Source organism: Cyprinodon variegatus, unplaced genomic scaffold (genome assembly GCF_000732505.1).
Source record: "Cyprinodon variegatus isolate N-32 unplaced genomic scaffold, C_variegatus-1.0 Scaffold496, whole genome shotgun sequence".
In the NCBI taxonomy this organism is placed as follows: Eukaryota; Metazoa; Chordata; class Actinopteri; order Cyprinodontiformes; family Cyprinodontidae; genus Cyprinodon; species Cyprinodon variegatus.
The window spans coordinates 143,283-155,926 of NW_015150949.1; the positions used below are offsets into that span (position 1 = coordinate 143,283).

Consider the following 12,644-nt stretch of genomic DNA (forward strand, 5'->3'; position numbering starts at 1 on the left):
CATTTACTCTGGACTTGATGAAACACAGTGGACCAACACCAGCAGCTGACATGGCTCCCCAGACCATTGCTGACTGTGGGAACTTCACACTGGATTTCAGGCAACTTGGATTTTGCGCCTCTCCAGCCTTTCTCCAGACTCTGGCGCCTTGACTACCACATGACAAACAAAACTTGCTTTCGTCTGAAAAGATGACTTTGGACCACTCAAGTCAGACGCTTCTTCCGTTGTCTTGAGTTCAGAAGTGGCTTGACCATGGGAATACGGCTATTGTAGCCCATTTCCGGGACATGTCTGTGAACAGTGGCTTTTGATACCTGGACTCCAGCTTCAGTCCACTGTCTTTGAAGCTCCCCCGCATTCTGGAAGCGGCTCCTCTTCACAATGCTCTTAAGGCTGCGGTCACCTCTCTTGGTTGTGCAGCATTTCCTGCCACATTTCCCCTTTCCAACACACTTTTTGTGAATGTGCTTTGAAACTGCACTCTGTGAACAGCCTGCTCTTTGAGAAATTTCTTTTTGTGTCTTACCCTCCTGATGGAGGGTGTCAATAATGGTCTTCTGGACAGCAGTCAGATCAGCAGTCTTCCCCATACTTGTGATTTAGTTTACTGAACCAAGCTGAGTGTTTTTCAAGGCTCAGGAAACCCTTGCAGGTGTTTTGAATTAATTAGACGATTCAAGTGATTAGTTGAATAGCCTACTAGTATACTTTTTCATGATATTCTAATATTTTGAGATAGGATATTTGGGTTTTCTTCAGCTGTAAGCCATAATCAGCGATATTAAAACAATAAAAGGCTTGCGATATTTTAGTTGATTTGTAATGAATCCAGAATGTATGACATTTCATGATTTTTAAAATAAAGAACTTTATCACAATATTCTAATTTTCTGAGACAGTCCTGTATATAATGTTTCGCTCAGCAATTCTGGTTATTAAAAAACAAAACATTTTTTATTACCTTTGGGGTTTATAAATAGATCAGTATTCTTATTAACTCCTGACCAATTGTGCTCTGGTAAAGCTCAGCTTGTGTGTGTTTAGTCTGGCCTCTTCTTCATAGACTGGGATACAAAATTATAAAAAATGCACTTTAATGCTGCGTTTAATTTCATTGGTTTGAGTTTAACTTTAAATTGCACTATTAAAAAAAGCATTACACTTAACAGTTATAATCTGCTTAGCGGGGGGGGAGTGGCTATGCTTAACTTAAGACTCTCACACAGGCCACAGAAAGGACCATAAACTCAGTACAGACCATGCTCCTTTTCCTCCTTTTGGCATCTTCTTTTTGACTATTGAACCAATTTCACAAAGCAGAACAAAAGAATGGCAAAATTCAACGATTTGAAAAAAAAAATTTTTTGGCATGACCAGATTTTTATCTCTATAATTCAAAAACAACAACAAATGTATAAAGAAATGAAATATCTATTTCAAACAAAACATTGTATGATTAAGAATCTAGTTTATCTGTTACCGTTTTAAATTCAATTTTAGATATTTTAATGCCACAATGTAGAGAGAATGATACTTTTAGGGTTGAAAATCTATTCTGAGGTGCTGCTCTGCTTTTTCTCCCTTAACTCTGCTGTACATTGTTGCATCCTTTGCCTCCTTAAAAAAAACAAGGTCATTGACTGCAATGGATCTTAAGCTGGATTTTCCATGAATATTTAATAGCAGCCATCACAAAAAAAAGTGAGTTAGGGTTTGAAATGTTGTTAATGAAAAACAGCTTAAAAAGTGGCAAAATTTTTAAGTGCAAGTCATTATATCTGATATATAATTTTTTTTTTTTTTTTTTTTTACAAACATTATCTACAGCAACAGTAGAACTCTCCTCAAGCATTTAGAGAGGAATACATTGTGTTGCAAACCATTTACTTATTTTTTTAAAAACTTATTGGTTATAACAACCAAGAAATTGTATATGGATATTTATATTTCTGACAAAACTTAAAAAAAAAAAATAAAAAAAAAACAGACCAAGAACCAACATGTACAGAAAAAAGAAAACACTTACTCCTTCTCTTGCCAACATCTCCCTTAGAGGTGGCAGCTTCGTTGAGCAGAACCATTCCCATGGTGATCGCAGCATCTGGGAAGATGTTGTCAAGGAAACAAGACCCAAAAAAGGAAGGATGGAGGTGGAAAAATAAAATGACCCAGAACGAACTTTTAGACATATGGATGCATATGCAGCTTATCAAATAAATGCATAAGCACAGACATATTTAAACTAATTAGAAACAGTTCTCAGAGATAAAACAGTGTGGAAATGAATAGAACTGCCTTTAGGATACAATTAAAAGCTTTATCAATTGTTGAGAAAAGGCCTGGGTGAATTTTTTATTTAGATTATGGTGCAAATCATTTCATAATAAAACAAACCTCACTAAAAATGCAAAAAACAAAACAATATTTAGGCTACGTTCACACTGCAGGCCATGAGGCTCAATTCTGATTCTTTTGCGAAATCCGATTTTTTTGCGTTGCTGTTCACATTTCCAAATATATATGGGACTTGTATGTGATCTCCTGTGTGAACTGCAGTCATACAACATAAGTGTCCCACATGCGCAGCAGAGGACGCAATGACGTCACAAGCCAGCATGCTCTGTGTTTACAGAAGCAAACATGGATGGTAGTGCTGGAGCGCATCTAGTGATCTTCCCCAACCTTAAAGACACTTTTCGATATGTTTAAACATAAATACTACTCTCTGCATCATCGTCCGCCATGGTTGCTGTCTTTCTTGCTGCATCTGCATAGCAAGACGCAGAAAAGTGACATTTGTCAGGTATTAATGGCGTTAAGGTCGGATGAACGCGACCTGGCCGTTCAGACACAAGTGGCATTTGAAAAGATCAGATTTGTATCGGATTCAGGACCATTGGGAAAAAAATCGGATCTGTGTCGTTCAGACTGCCATGAAAAGATTAGATACAGATCACATATAGGGGGGAAAAAAATGGGATTTGGGTCACTTCAGGCTGCAGTGTGAACGTAGCCTTAGTTTCTATCCTCAGTTAAGATAAGAGAAAGAAATAAATGAAAACAATGCATTTTTTGTCTGTCGGTTTAAGAGAGGAAGAGATCATATGGCTGCAACTGTAAGATACAGCAGTGCTTGAAAGTTTACATACCCTCACATTAAAGAAAATATATGAATTCTAAAAACAAATTCAAGTATGTTGCTGATGAACAGTGAACCAAAATATTTACTGTACATACAGGTAAATAGAAAAGAAAAAGAGAAGATAATATAATATATATAAAATATATTATTTTTGCAATAATATATTTAGAATTTCTGCTTGTATTTTGTCCAGTTTTGAATAACAAAATCTTGTTGAAACAAAGGCTACAGTTAATCCCAATGCTATTCATTACCCTGGCAGATTTAGGGCTAAGCTAATCTTTTTATCTTATCAATACGTTTCTACAGACTTAAAGTAGTATTAAAGATAAGGACTATTCCAGCCAAGGCCAGGAGTTGAATCTGATAGAGAATCAGTGGAGGCAGCTAATAGTCAGGGTGATGGCGAGGAGGCCTTTAAACATCAGACCTGCAACTCATCAACAACGTTAAATTGTTAAAATGTTTACATCTGACCTTAAAAGATTTTATTAAAAGGGCCTAAATTGCACCTGCATTGTTTTTATATATGTTATATAAGTGGGAATGTTGCTGGCAAACTGCAAAGATGGCTGCACAGATGTTAAGACATCCAAACCAGTTTGGTTACTGCCATTAAAATGAGCAAAATCTTTGTTCTACAGGCAGTTTAATGGAGAGTTGTTAAAGACAGATGAGGTTACAAACCATGCAGTTTGAAGTAGAAATTGCAATTATTAAAAATGAAAATGAAACTATTTTTAAGGTGCACTGCATACCCCATCTGAAAGTCTTACAAAAAAGGTCAAAACACAAACAACAACAAAGGTGCTTCGTGGGAGGTTATGTTTATTAGATCAAGGAAGAAAACATGCTTTTGTGAAGAGATGTAAACCTCCACCTCCCTCCATGTCTCTTTTCAGGGTTCTTTGATATTCTACTTTTTTGTGTAAACATACCAAAATATTGAAGTTGATTTTTTGAATGTATCAAGTTGGGTCTGCATCTCGCTGCATTGATTTCTGCTGGCCTCCCTTGTCATTTCTTTATCAATACTTTTCAACTATTGTTATTTCTGACAGTCCAAATAGGTTTACATGAGCACAGAATCTACCTCTCCTTCCATTGTTTTTTGTATCAGTCTCTTTTGTATTGTAGCAACATTGACCCCAGATATTTTGCACACCAGTTTTTAGAAGGGCTACTGAAGATGTAAAAACTGTGACCCCAGTTGAGTTCAATTTTCATATGGTAATTGTTCACATTTACCAGCCTTGAAATTGGGCAGTTTGGTTATTGGAATATAATCTGCGTTATGGTGAAGGCGCACATGCCTGGGCCAAACCCACCACTCAACAATTGAACAAGCATTTTATGTTTTGTTTTTTTAGGTGCTATCATAACATAAGTAAAAGTTAGGTGTGATATTTCTCAAATACACAACAAAGCAAAGCAAAAAAACAAACAAAAACCCCCATACTTTTGGCTTTGCTCATGCTTTCATACCATAGATACCCGTGAGGAACGTTTCTGTTGTCCTAAAACACAGAATGTTGTATTTTGGTCTTGACTGTTCATTAAATATTTGTAAAAATAACATCCTTATGATTTTGCAAACCATTTCCTTAAGAACTTTAAAGCAAACAGTAGAAGGTAGCCATATAAATATCTAAAAAAGTTTTTTCTTTCTTCAATTGTTAAAGCTGTTCATTGGATAACAAAAAAAAGAGATTAAACAAAGTTTTTTGTTATTTTGAAAGAATATAAAAAAAGAGTGATGCTTTAAAAAGGTCTTTTCAACACATGAACACTAAATAAAAGAAGATTTTTTTTTTTTTTAGGTGTGGACAGGTATGCCTGTTCCATCTAGCTGTGATTAGAGGGCTAAACATTCTGAGAAATGAACAAACAAATACTTCTCTGCAGCAGGTGCGACCTTGGACCAGCTATTGGGAGGAATACAACAGTTAGGAATGAATGTTATCATTACTGACAAAAAGAGGAAAGCACCAGAGCAAATACACATGGGCATAAAAGCAAAGTAGAAAAATGCAGAAGGAAAAAAAAGATATTCTGACAAACAATGACTCAAACAGCCATAGAGCTTTTTCACGAGTCAATGACTTTAGAACAAATCATCAAGGAAACATTTGCACTGGCAATTTCTCTATTTGTTATTGGAAGTTGTCATTATTCTTTTAAAGTACCCACAGAAAGGAATGCTTTAATATTGTGAAAGAAAAACTAAATTAAATGGCTTCTAAGTTAAGGGAAAACGTCCAGCATGCTTTGTATCACCTGTTGTTGAATGTAGTAGAAATATTGCCAAGTTGAGCCTGAGACATTTCAGAGACCTTAAAACTGCCCTCTGTGATTAGCATTTTGAAGGCCAGGGATCATAAAGAAGCCCATGAAAGGATACTCAGAAGAAGGATGATGTGAGATTCGGCCACAAACTGAGCCTGGCTGCTGCCATGAATGTAACTCTGTGGGAAAGAGAAAAAGGGAAAGAGAGACAAACGTTAGACTTGGCAGTGTTATGTTCAACTGGCAACTTGTTCACTTACAAGGGGAAATTTGTAAAATGAATGTTTTGTAGGAAATTGAAGCATCGAACAGAGCACTGGTATTGCAGACCTTGCATTTAGATAGGAAAGTAGTTTTTTTCATTCCAAATCCCCCCAAACATTGCATACACATTTAGGGAGGCAGTGTAATATTACAGAGGGTAAACACAGTAAAGACATGGGTGAAGAAATGAATCTGATCAAATTCCATTCTAGTAAAGAAACTTCTAGTCTTCGAAGCTGAATCGTTTCCCTTTATTCTCCAAGTACAACAACAATCCTTCATATAGGATACAGTAACCAAACACAGCCGCAAAAAAATAGTATTCAAGCCCTTAACATAATACGTCTTAATTTGATTTCTATCATCATTGTTGAAAAAACTGGAAACCAGAATGGAATAATAAGGAAATATCTGCTCTCTTTAGACCATTTTCTAGAAATCTATACAACTTGAAGCATTTTGGTCAACTCTGTGTGTAGATCATGTTATCAATCTCTGCAGGTTAAATGAAGACATTTCATCCTCCAATAGCAGCAAGGTATGCCTGAAGAAAAAGAGACTCTTCTTCTGGCTTAGATGTCCTTATTAAATCATTTACCACCCAAATTCTAGTTTACTTGCTCTTAAATTTTTGCAATTCTTTTGTGCATTTTGAACATTTTTAACCCTTATAATACAAAAATAGGACAGTTGAACATCCTCTAAACAGTTGCTAAAATCCAGCGCTCACTTCGTATCAACTAGTAGTCTGTTCTCCAGGCTCTGTGACAGATGTCACCGACCAGATGAAAGAGAAAAAAAAAAAAAGAAAAAAAAACAAGAGATGCAGCTGAGGCAATGGGTATGCTTACAGAATAAATGGCACATCCTTATAAAAGGAGTAATTAAATACATACATCTACACCAGACGACAATTGTTTTAAACGTACTAAAATAGGTACAATTATGGCAACTCAGACTTCGCTCAAGCCTGTATTACAATGAGATTTAGACAAATAGCAATCTTTAAAGCTGCACGACCAAACACCTCTGGTGGAAGTTTAATGTACAATTTTACTGGCATCTTTCAGTAAGATGGGGGAAATTCAGGGTGAAATAAGATGGGAGAAAACAACCCCAGAGGTCTTAAAGAAGTGAAGCAAACATAAAATTATTAGCGTCTGAGTTTACGCCACGCAGGGTCTGGTTTTCCACTTGACTGCCGCAGAGTTTAAGGATGGAGAGTTGAATAGAAGATGACAAAGGAGGTAGGCATGCTGTCTTGCTTCAGTAGAGAGACATAAAGCACGTTTGCATTTGAAAGGAGACAAAGACAAAAACACAAAAAACAAAAAAATGATCCCTTTGAACATAAACTTTGTGCTGTGCCCAGTAATTCAGATGGTTTAATTGTGGCTGTCTTTGTAGATTGAGAAAGACACCAGTATAGGAGATGCTTTTCTAATTAGTCTTTAATTATACAATAAAATTTAAACGCTTTAATTATGAACGTTAACATAAACCTAATAATTATGTCAAAAATAAAAAATATACATATACAAAACCAATTCTTTCATAGTTAATGTTGTACATTTTATTTGAAAATAATCAAATCAAATTTGATCTCAACAGAAAAAAGGTAATATTAATTTTTTTCTCTATTAAGTCGTTAAAATAATAGTTCCTAGTAGTTCTCTGGGAAAAAACTTGCTTAACAAATGATTAGATGCTGTAGATAAATGTTGGTTTAAACCTTTCTTGAAGCAGTACTTTTCTGTATTTGGTGGAACATTTTTCCTACTTCTAATTTAACCAATTGAACAGTAAATACCAAGTTCAGTGAGAAAGCATCGAATTGGAACCCTATGCTGCCTCTTTAACAAGGCGGCTCTTAAAAGCAGCAAGACAGCAGCCTTTGTTTCTTGAGTTACTTTATAAAATGCAACCTTCATTTTCTGGGAATCTTTAGAGCTGAATCAATTGTCCTTATACTTCCTCTTTAAAAAAACTCATTAAAAACCATTTGTTTAGGTTTTTAAGTATCTTACCAATTAACAGTATCTCACAAAGTAGGTAGACCCCTAACGTTTTTTGTAAATAGGGCTGAACCTAACTATATTTTTGCTAATAAATGAATACTCAGATATTAAAAGGTTGCTTAGAGCAAATTTGATTACAGAATTTAAACCAGATGAAACAAAAAAAATGACTTTAGGAGAGCACATTGGTGGAAAAAAGTTTATCTTAAATGCAAAATTTTTTTTTTTTTTTTTTTTTTTACAATTTTGGTTAAATTACGAATTAAGTGCGTCACTCTGTCAGCTAAAAGCATGATTAGTCTCTATACTCCATTGAACAACGAATCAAATACTAAATAAGTTGATAATTATTTCAATAATCAATTAATCATAATCTGATTAATTGTTTCAGCCCTAAAATATAAGATTTACTTTTACTGGACCATCCTGAGTTGAAATGTCCAAATTGTGATTACATTTTTCAGGATTTTGTAGGGCCACCATTACTTTCCAGCACTTCCTGAACTCTCTTGGTTATGGATTTCACTAATGCCACTGGAATCCTCTTCCATTCCTTTCTGTCAACATCTCCCCCTTTTGTTTTTCAAGGAAGCCCCACAGATACCTATTAAGGTTTGGGCTTAGAAACATGCTTGGGTAGTCCAGCACATTTACCCTAGATGCCTTCAGCAAGGCAGTGGTTGTCTTGCAACTCATGAATACTATAATGTTCCAAATTAGAGTTGGGAGATATTGACTTTATCTTATGATGTTTGGAGTGATATATGATAATAAAATTGACGATAAAGAAACAAACTCTTAACTCCTTTAAGATCTTTCTTAGTAAACTGGAGGGCAGAGGTAAATTAGGCTTCTTTAGGACAGTAGTTACAAAAAGAAGTGTGATTTTTTTTTCTATCTCTAAAAATACCCTCGTCGAGAACTGACACTCCATTCATTTAGGTGCTGCAGCAATGTTCCAGTACTCTCATGTGTATTTCCAAAAGACACCCTCTGGCCACAATGCCAAGCATATGAACTCAAATTATTTGTCAACCATGGGGAGCCAAGCTGAGTGGAACGTGTCCTCTTTAAACAGTTATATGGTCTTATTAATGGGCAGCAACCTGTGTGATGGTAATTTTCTTATAGTCTAGTCCTTGTCTATGTAGAGCAGCTTTTCTTCAGAAGATTCTTTTTTCCATCAAGTGCTACTCTATGTAGATCTTCTAGTCAACATTATTTAAGAGTTATAAAACCATATCTAACAACTGCTCTCCATTTAGAGCTGATACATTGGAACAATAGTGAGTCATATATGGAAAATGGATAATTGAGCGCAATTTGGGCATTTTCTCTGGGGGGGATTTATCCCCTGGGTTATTTATCAAAGACTGTGTGTTATTTTGAAGGAATCGCTATTTTACTAATTTACGGTTGTATAAAATGTGCACTGATTACTTGTAAATTGTTTAGAAGTGTTAGGCTATTAGTGTTTTCCTAATAACAGATTCCAAAACGTTTACAAGTGTGTGAGGAATAAACCTACTTTTTGTGATAGTGTAGACAGACAATGTCACTACATCCAGAGGACTAGAAAAACTACAGATTTTATTTCAGAATTCAGATCTGTGTATATAGCCCTTTCAGCACAAAAACAGAAAGAAAACACAGAGAGAGAGAGAAAGGCTGCTTTTGGGATGAAAAATTCCTCAAACCAGGGAAGGGCAGTTCCAATTATTCTGATGAATTAGAAGGCAGCAGTTTTATTCATTAGTGTGCAGATCACACAGTGTGCATGTCTCAGTGTATCTACATAGACACCTAAAAGTGCTGATAAAGTTTGTTGTTTGCCACAAATTTGTTCACTTGAGGGACGTGTGACTGTTTGAAAGTTTAACACTCAGGCGGAGTGGAGACAAAGGCAGCCACTGGGTTATCTGCTAACATAAAGATTTGTCTAAAACCTAAATCAATGCAGGGATTTTTTCCTATGATTACATACCCTAGGCAACTACAAACCAAAACTAAATATACTGCTAGCCTTGACAGTTATGCATCACAAATTTTACATCCAAAAAATGGCTGCAGTCAGGACCAACCCATGTAAGAAACAGAACAGAACAACATAGGAAAACTGCCTCCGATATCTTAAAGGCTGGTCATACTCCCGCAGCAATGTGTCGCAGTGAGCTTGTCGCAGATATTTTTGATTTATGCCCAATATTGAAGCGTGGTCTGCACTATGTTATTCCACGCCGCAAGAGGGAAAACATTTGCGTTCATTACAACACACATGCTGACGACCTGGTTTCTGAGTATAAATCAGCCTTTACTATTACAGCTAATTATGAAATGTGGAGTGCATAAACAGTGCAGGAGTTTCCTAGCTGGAAATCCACAGATGCATGTAATCAATGTTTAAACGGCTATCTCATGAACGTCAGAACCCTTTATGTGAATAACAATGTTCTGATAACTTGCAAAGTAAGTAATTAAACATATATGTTCCTCATTGCTTTCAGATACTGGGTACAGTATCAATACTGATGAGGACATTTTTTTAATGGTATTCAGAAACATGCCAATGAAACTAATGCTCAAAGTGAGAAAATACTGTCTGGGCCCAGACGGGCTGAGCGAGTGAGCAGAAACCTACTAAAACATGAACCAAACACTTCCAGCACACAGAGTTAAACACTGACACTGTTCAGCGATCCTCCTTCCGTTCTGCCACAGGAGACAAACCATGTTTCCAACTCATTATGCATTAAAAGCTCTGAAGATTAGTTACATTTTCAGAATGGCCCTTATCCCTATTAGGAGAAAGCTGGCTTGTTAAGAATGTATGATTGTGTTGCCTGATCATATCAAAATAAGTTTAAATCACTGTAGCACCAGTGATTTAAAGCTGTGAAGCTGATGTTCACTAATCATGAGTACACACAATTCCGTTGCAATTTTACCAACCAAACCTGGTAAGAAAGCAAAACAATAGATATGAAGGGCAATATTTAAGTATGAAAAACGTAAATGTTGAAAAATCATGGTATAATAACCAAACTAGCTTATTAAGCCAAAACACACACAAAGTCATCTGATCCTCTAAATGCTCTCTTAGTCTTGGACACTAGGCTACACAATTATGGGAAAGACAGCTGAATAGACAGATGGCCACAAAAAGTCACAGACTTCCTCTACAAGGATGTGAAGCTACTAAAAAAAAAAAAAAGTCCTGTATCTAAAAATAGGCAGAAAAAAAAGAGTAAAAGGAAAAGGTGTGTTAGAAAAAGGTGCACCAGCAAAGGTGATAACCACAGCCTGCAGAAGATTGTCAAGCATAATCCATTAAAGAATATGGGGGAGCTTCACAAGAAGTGGCCGAACCACAGAGCCAGAAATGGACGAAAACTATTCTAACAAATCAACATGCAACATGTGTGTCTTGGATATCTGTGCCATAATTGCAGCTGAAAAATCACAGAGTATCCAGAGAAGCCTATCCAACGTAGATTTTGAGATGTTTAATTTCTAACTTTGGGATGTGTTGGATAATGCATCCTACAAACCCAACAAGATCCAACGCATGCTGGCAGCAGTGTTGCTAAGCAACACACAGAAGAACAGGTATGATGTTGACATGAGGTTCACTATTACAATGGCTTGCTGTCCATAGAGACATATGCTATGCGTGTGGTAGGGTATAGACCAAAGCTTGTCTGTACTTAGACAATAGGCAAACTACTCTAGAGTATGTATGTTACTGTAGGAAGCAGACCAAGATCATCTCAAAAAGTGGGTCTAAGCCAAGCCCAGTCTTTTGGTCCAGACCAGGGTTTGCTGAACTTTATTCACATCTGCGCTAAAGATCCAGACAAAGGGAAAAAAAATTAACTCTGGTTTGTTTAAAGTGGACCAAAAGTAACAGGTGTGGATATACTCTTACTCTATAATAAATGAGTCTATATTTATACAATTCTAAAAATGACTAATAAACCTTATTTAAAGTTGGGTGGTGTATAGTGATAACCAAACTACTAGAAATATCACCTGAATAATATTAATGGAACCCCTGTCCCCATCTTGATTAGTAAATTGTGGGTCTTGCCTTTGAGCTCTTTGGCAATAATTACCTAAATATTAACCTTCGGGACATTATATTTTTATTATAGATCAAATATGTTGTATATACATGTCATTTAGTGTCACAATTTAACAAAGCAGACTGTGACATGCTGCTTTTTTATGTAAGACTGGCTGGGAGCTGTTAAAGGCATTACATTTATCTATACAAAGGATGTGAGGTACAATTGGGGTTAATAGCCAGTCCAATTAAGTTGATGGATGAGCTGCTTTTTGCTTTCTTTAGATTAGAACAACAAAGTTAATGAGCAGGGAGGTGGTGGTGGTGAATGTATATAAAAAAAGAACATAACAGAAATTCTATAAAAGTAAGTTTAAAAATAACTATAAACAAATATGCTTAATTAAAAGTTTCTTCAAAATTTTAAATTACACATCTGTAGCTCCCAGTGAACCCCAACAGCTTGGCTCTTGCACTTGAGAATAAAGTCGTAATATCATGAGAAGAATCATCATACCACAACCAGTTTCAGAGAGAAAGCTTTGAGCTCAAACCAGCATATGACGGCCGACCAGCACCAAACAGCAACCCGAGTCCACTTTAACATACTGCCCTATTTAATGCTGGTGCTAAGAGACTTAATATTTCCTTATTTGTCAAAATGTTGCCAAAGAAAAACTACACATAATGCTCAACATTCCTCATTTTAGGGAAGAAAGTGCTTCTCGTAAGAGTTGTTATAAAATATAACTTTATTTTCACAATATTACATCTTTATTCTCGTAATGTTAGGACTTTATTCTCGTAATGTTAGGACTTTATTCTCGTAATGTTAGGACTTTATTCTCGCAATGTTAGGACTTTATTC

The 12,644-nt window shown here is 35.9% G+C and overlaps 1 protein-coding gene across 1 annotated transcript in view; it reads right to left on the reverse strand.

The window, feature by feature from the left end:
• The window catches only part of LOC107094644 (tumor suppressor candidate 3), a 92,517-nt gene that overhangs the window by 15,308 nt on the left and 64,565 nt on the right, over nucleotides 1-12,644 (reverse strand). Inside the window, exons 7-8 of the mRNA XM_015390395.1 lie at nucleotides 5,547-5,610; nucleotides 2,030-2,104 (exon numbers count right to left, since the gene is read on the reverse strand). Coding sequence (XP_015245881.1) covers nucleotides 2,030-2,104; nucleotides 5,547-5,610 — 139 coding nt within the window. The remainder of the gene's footprint in view (nucleotides 1-2,029; nucleotides 2,105-5,546; nucleotides 5,611-12,644) is intronic.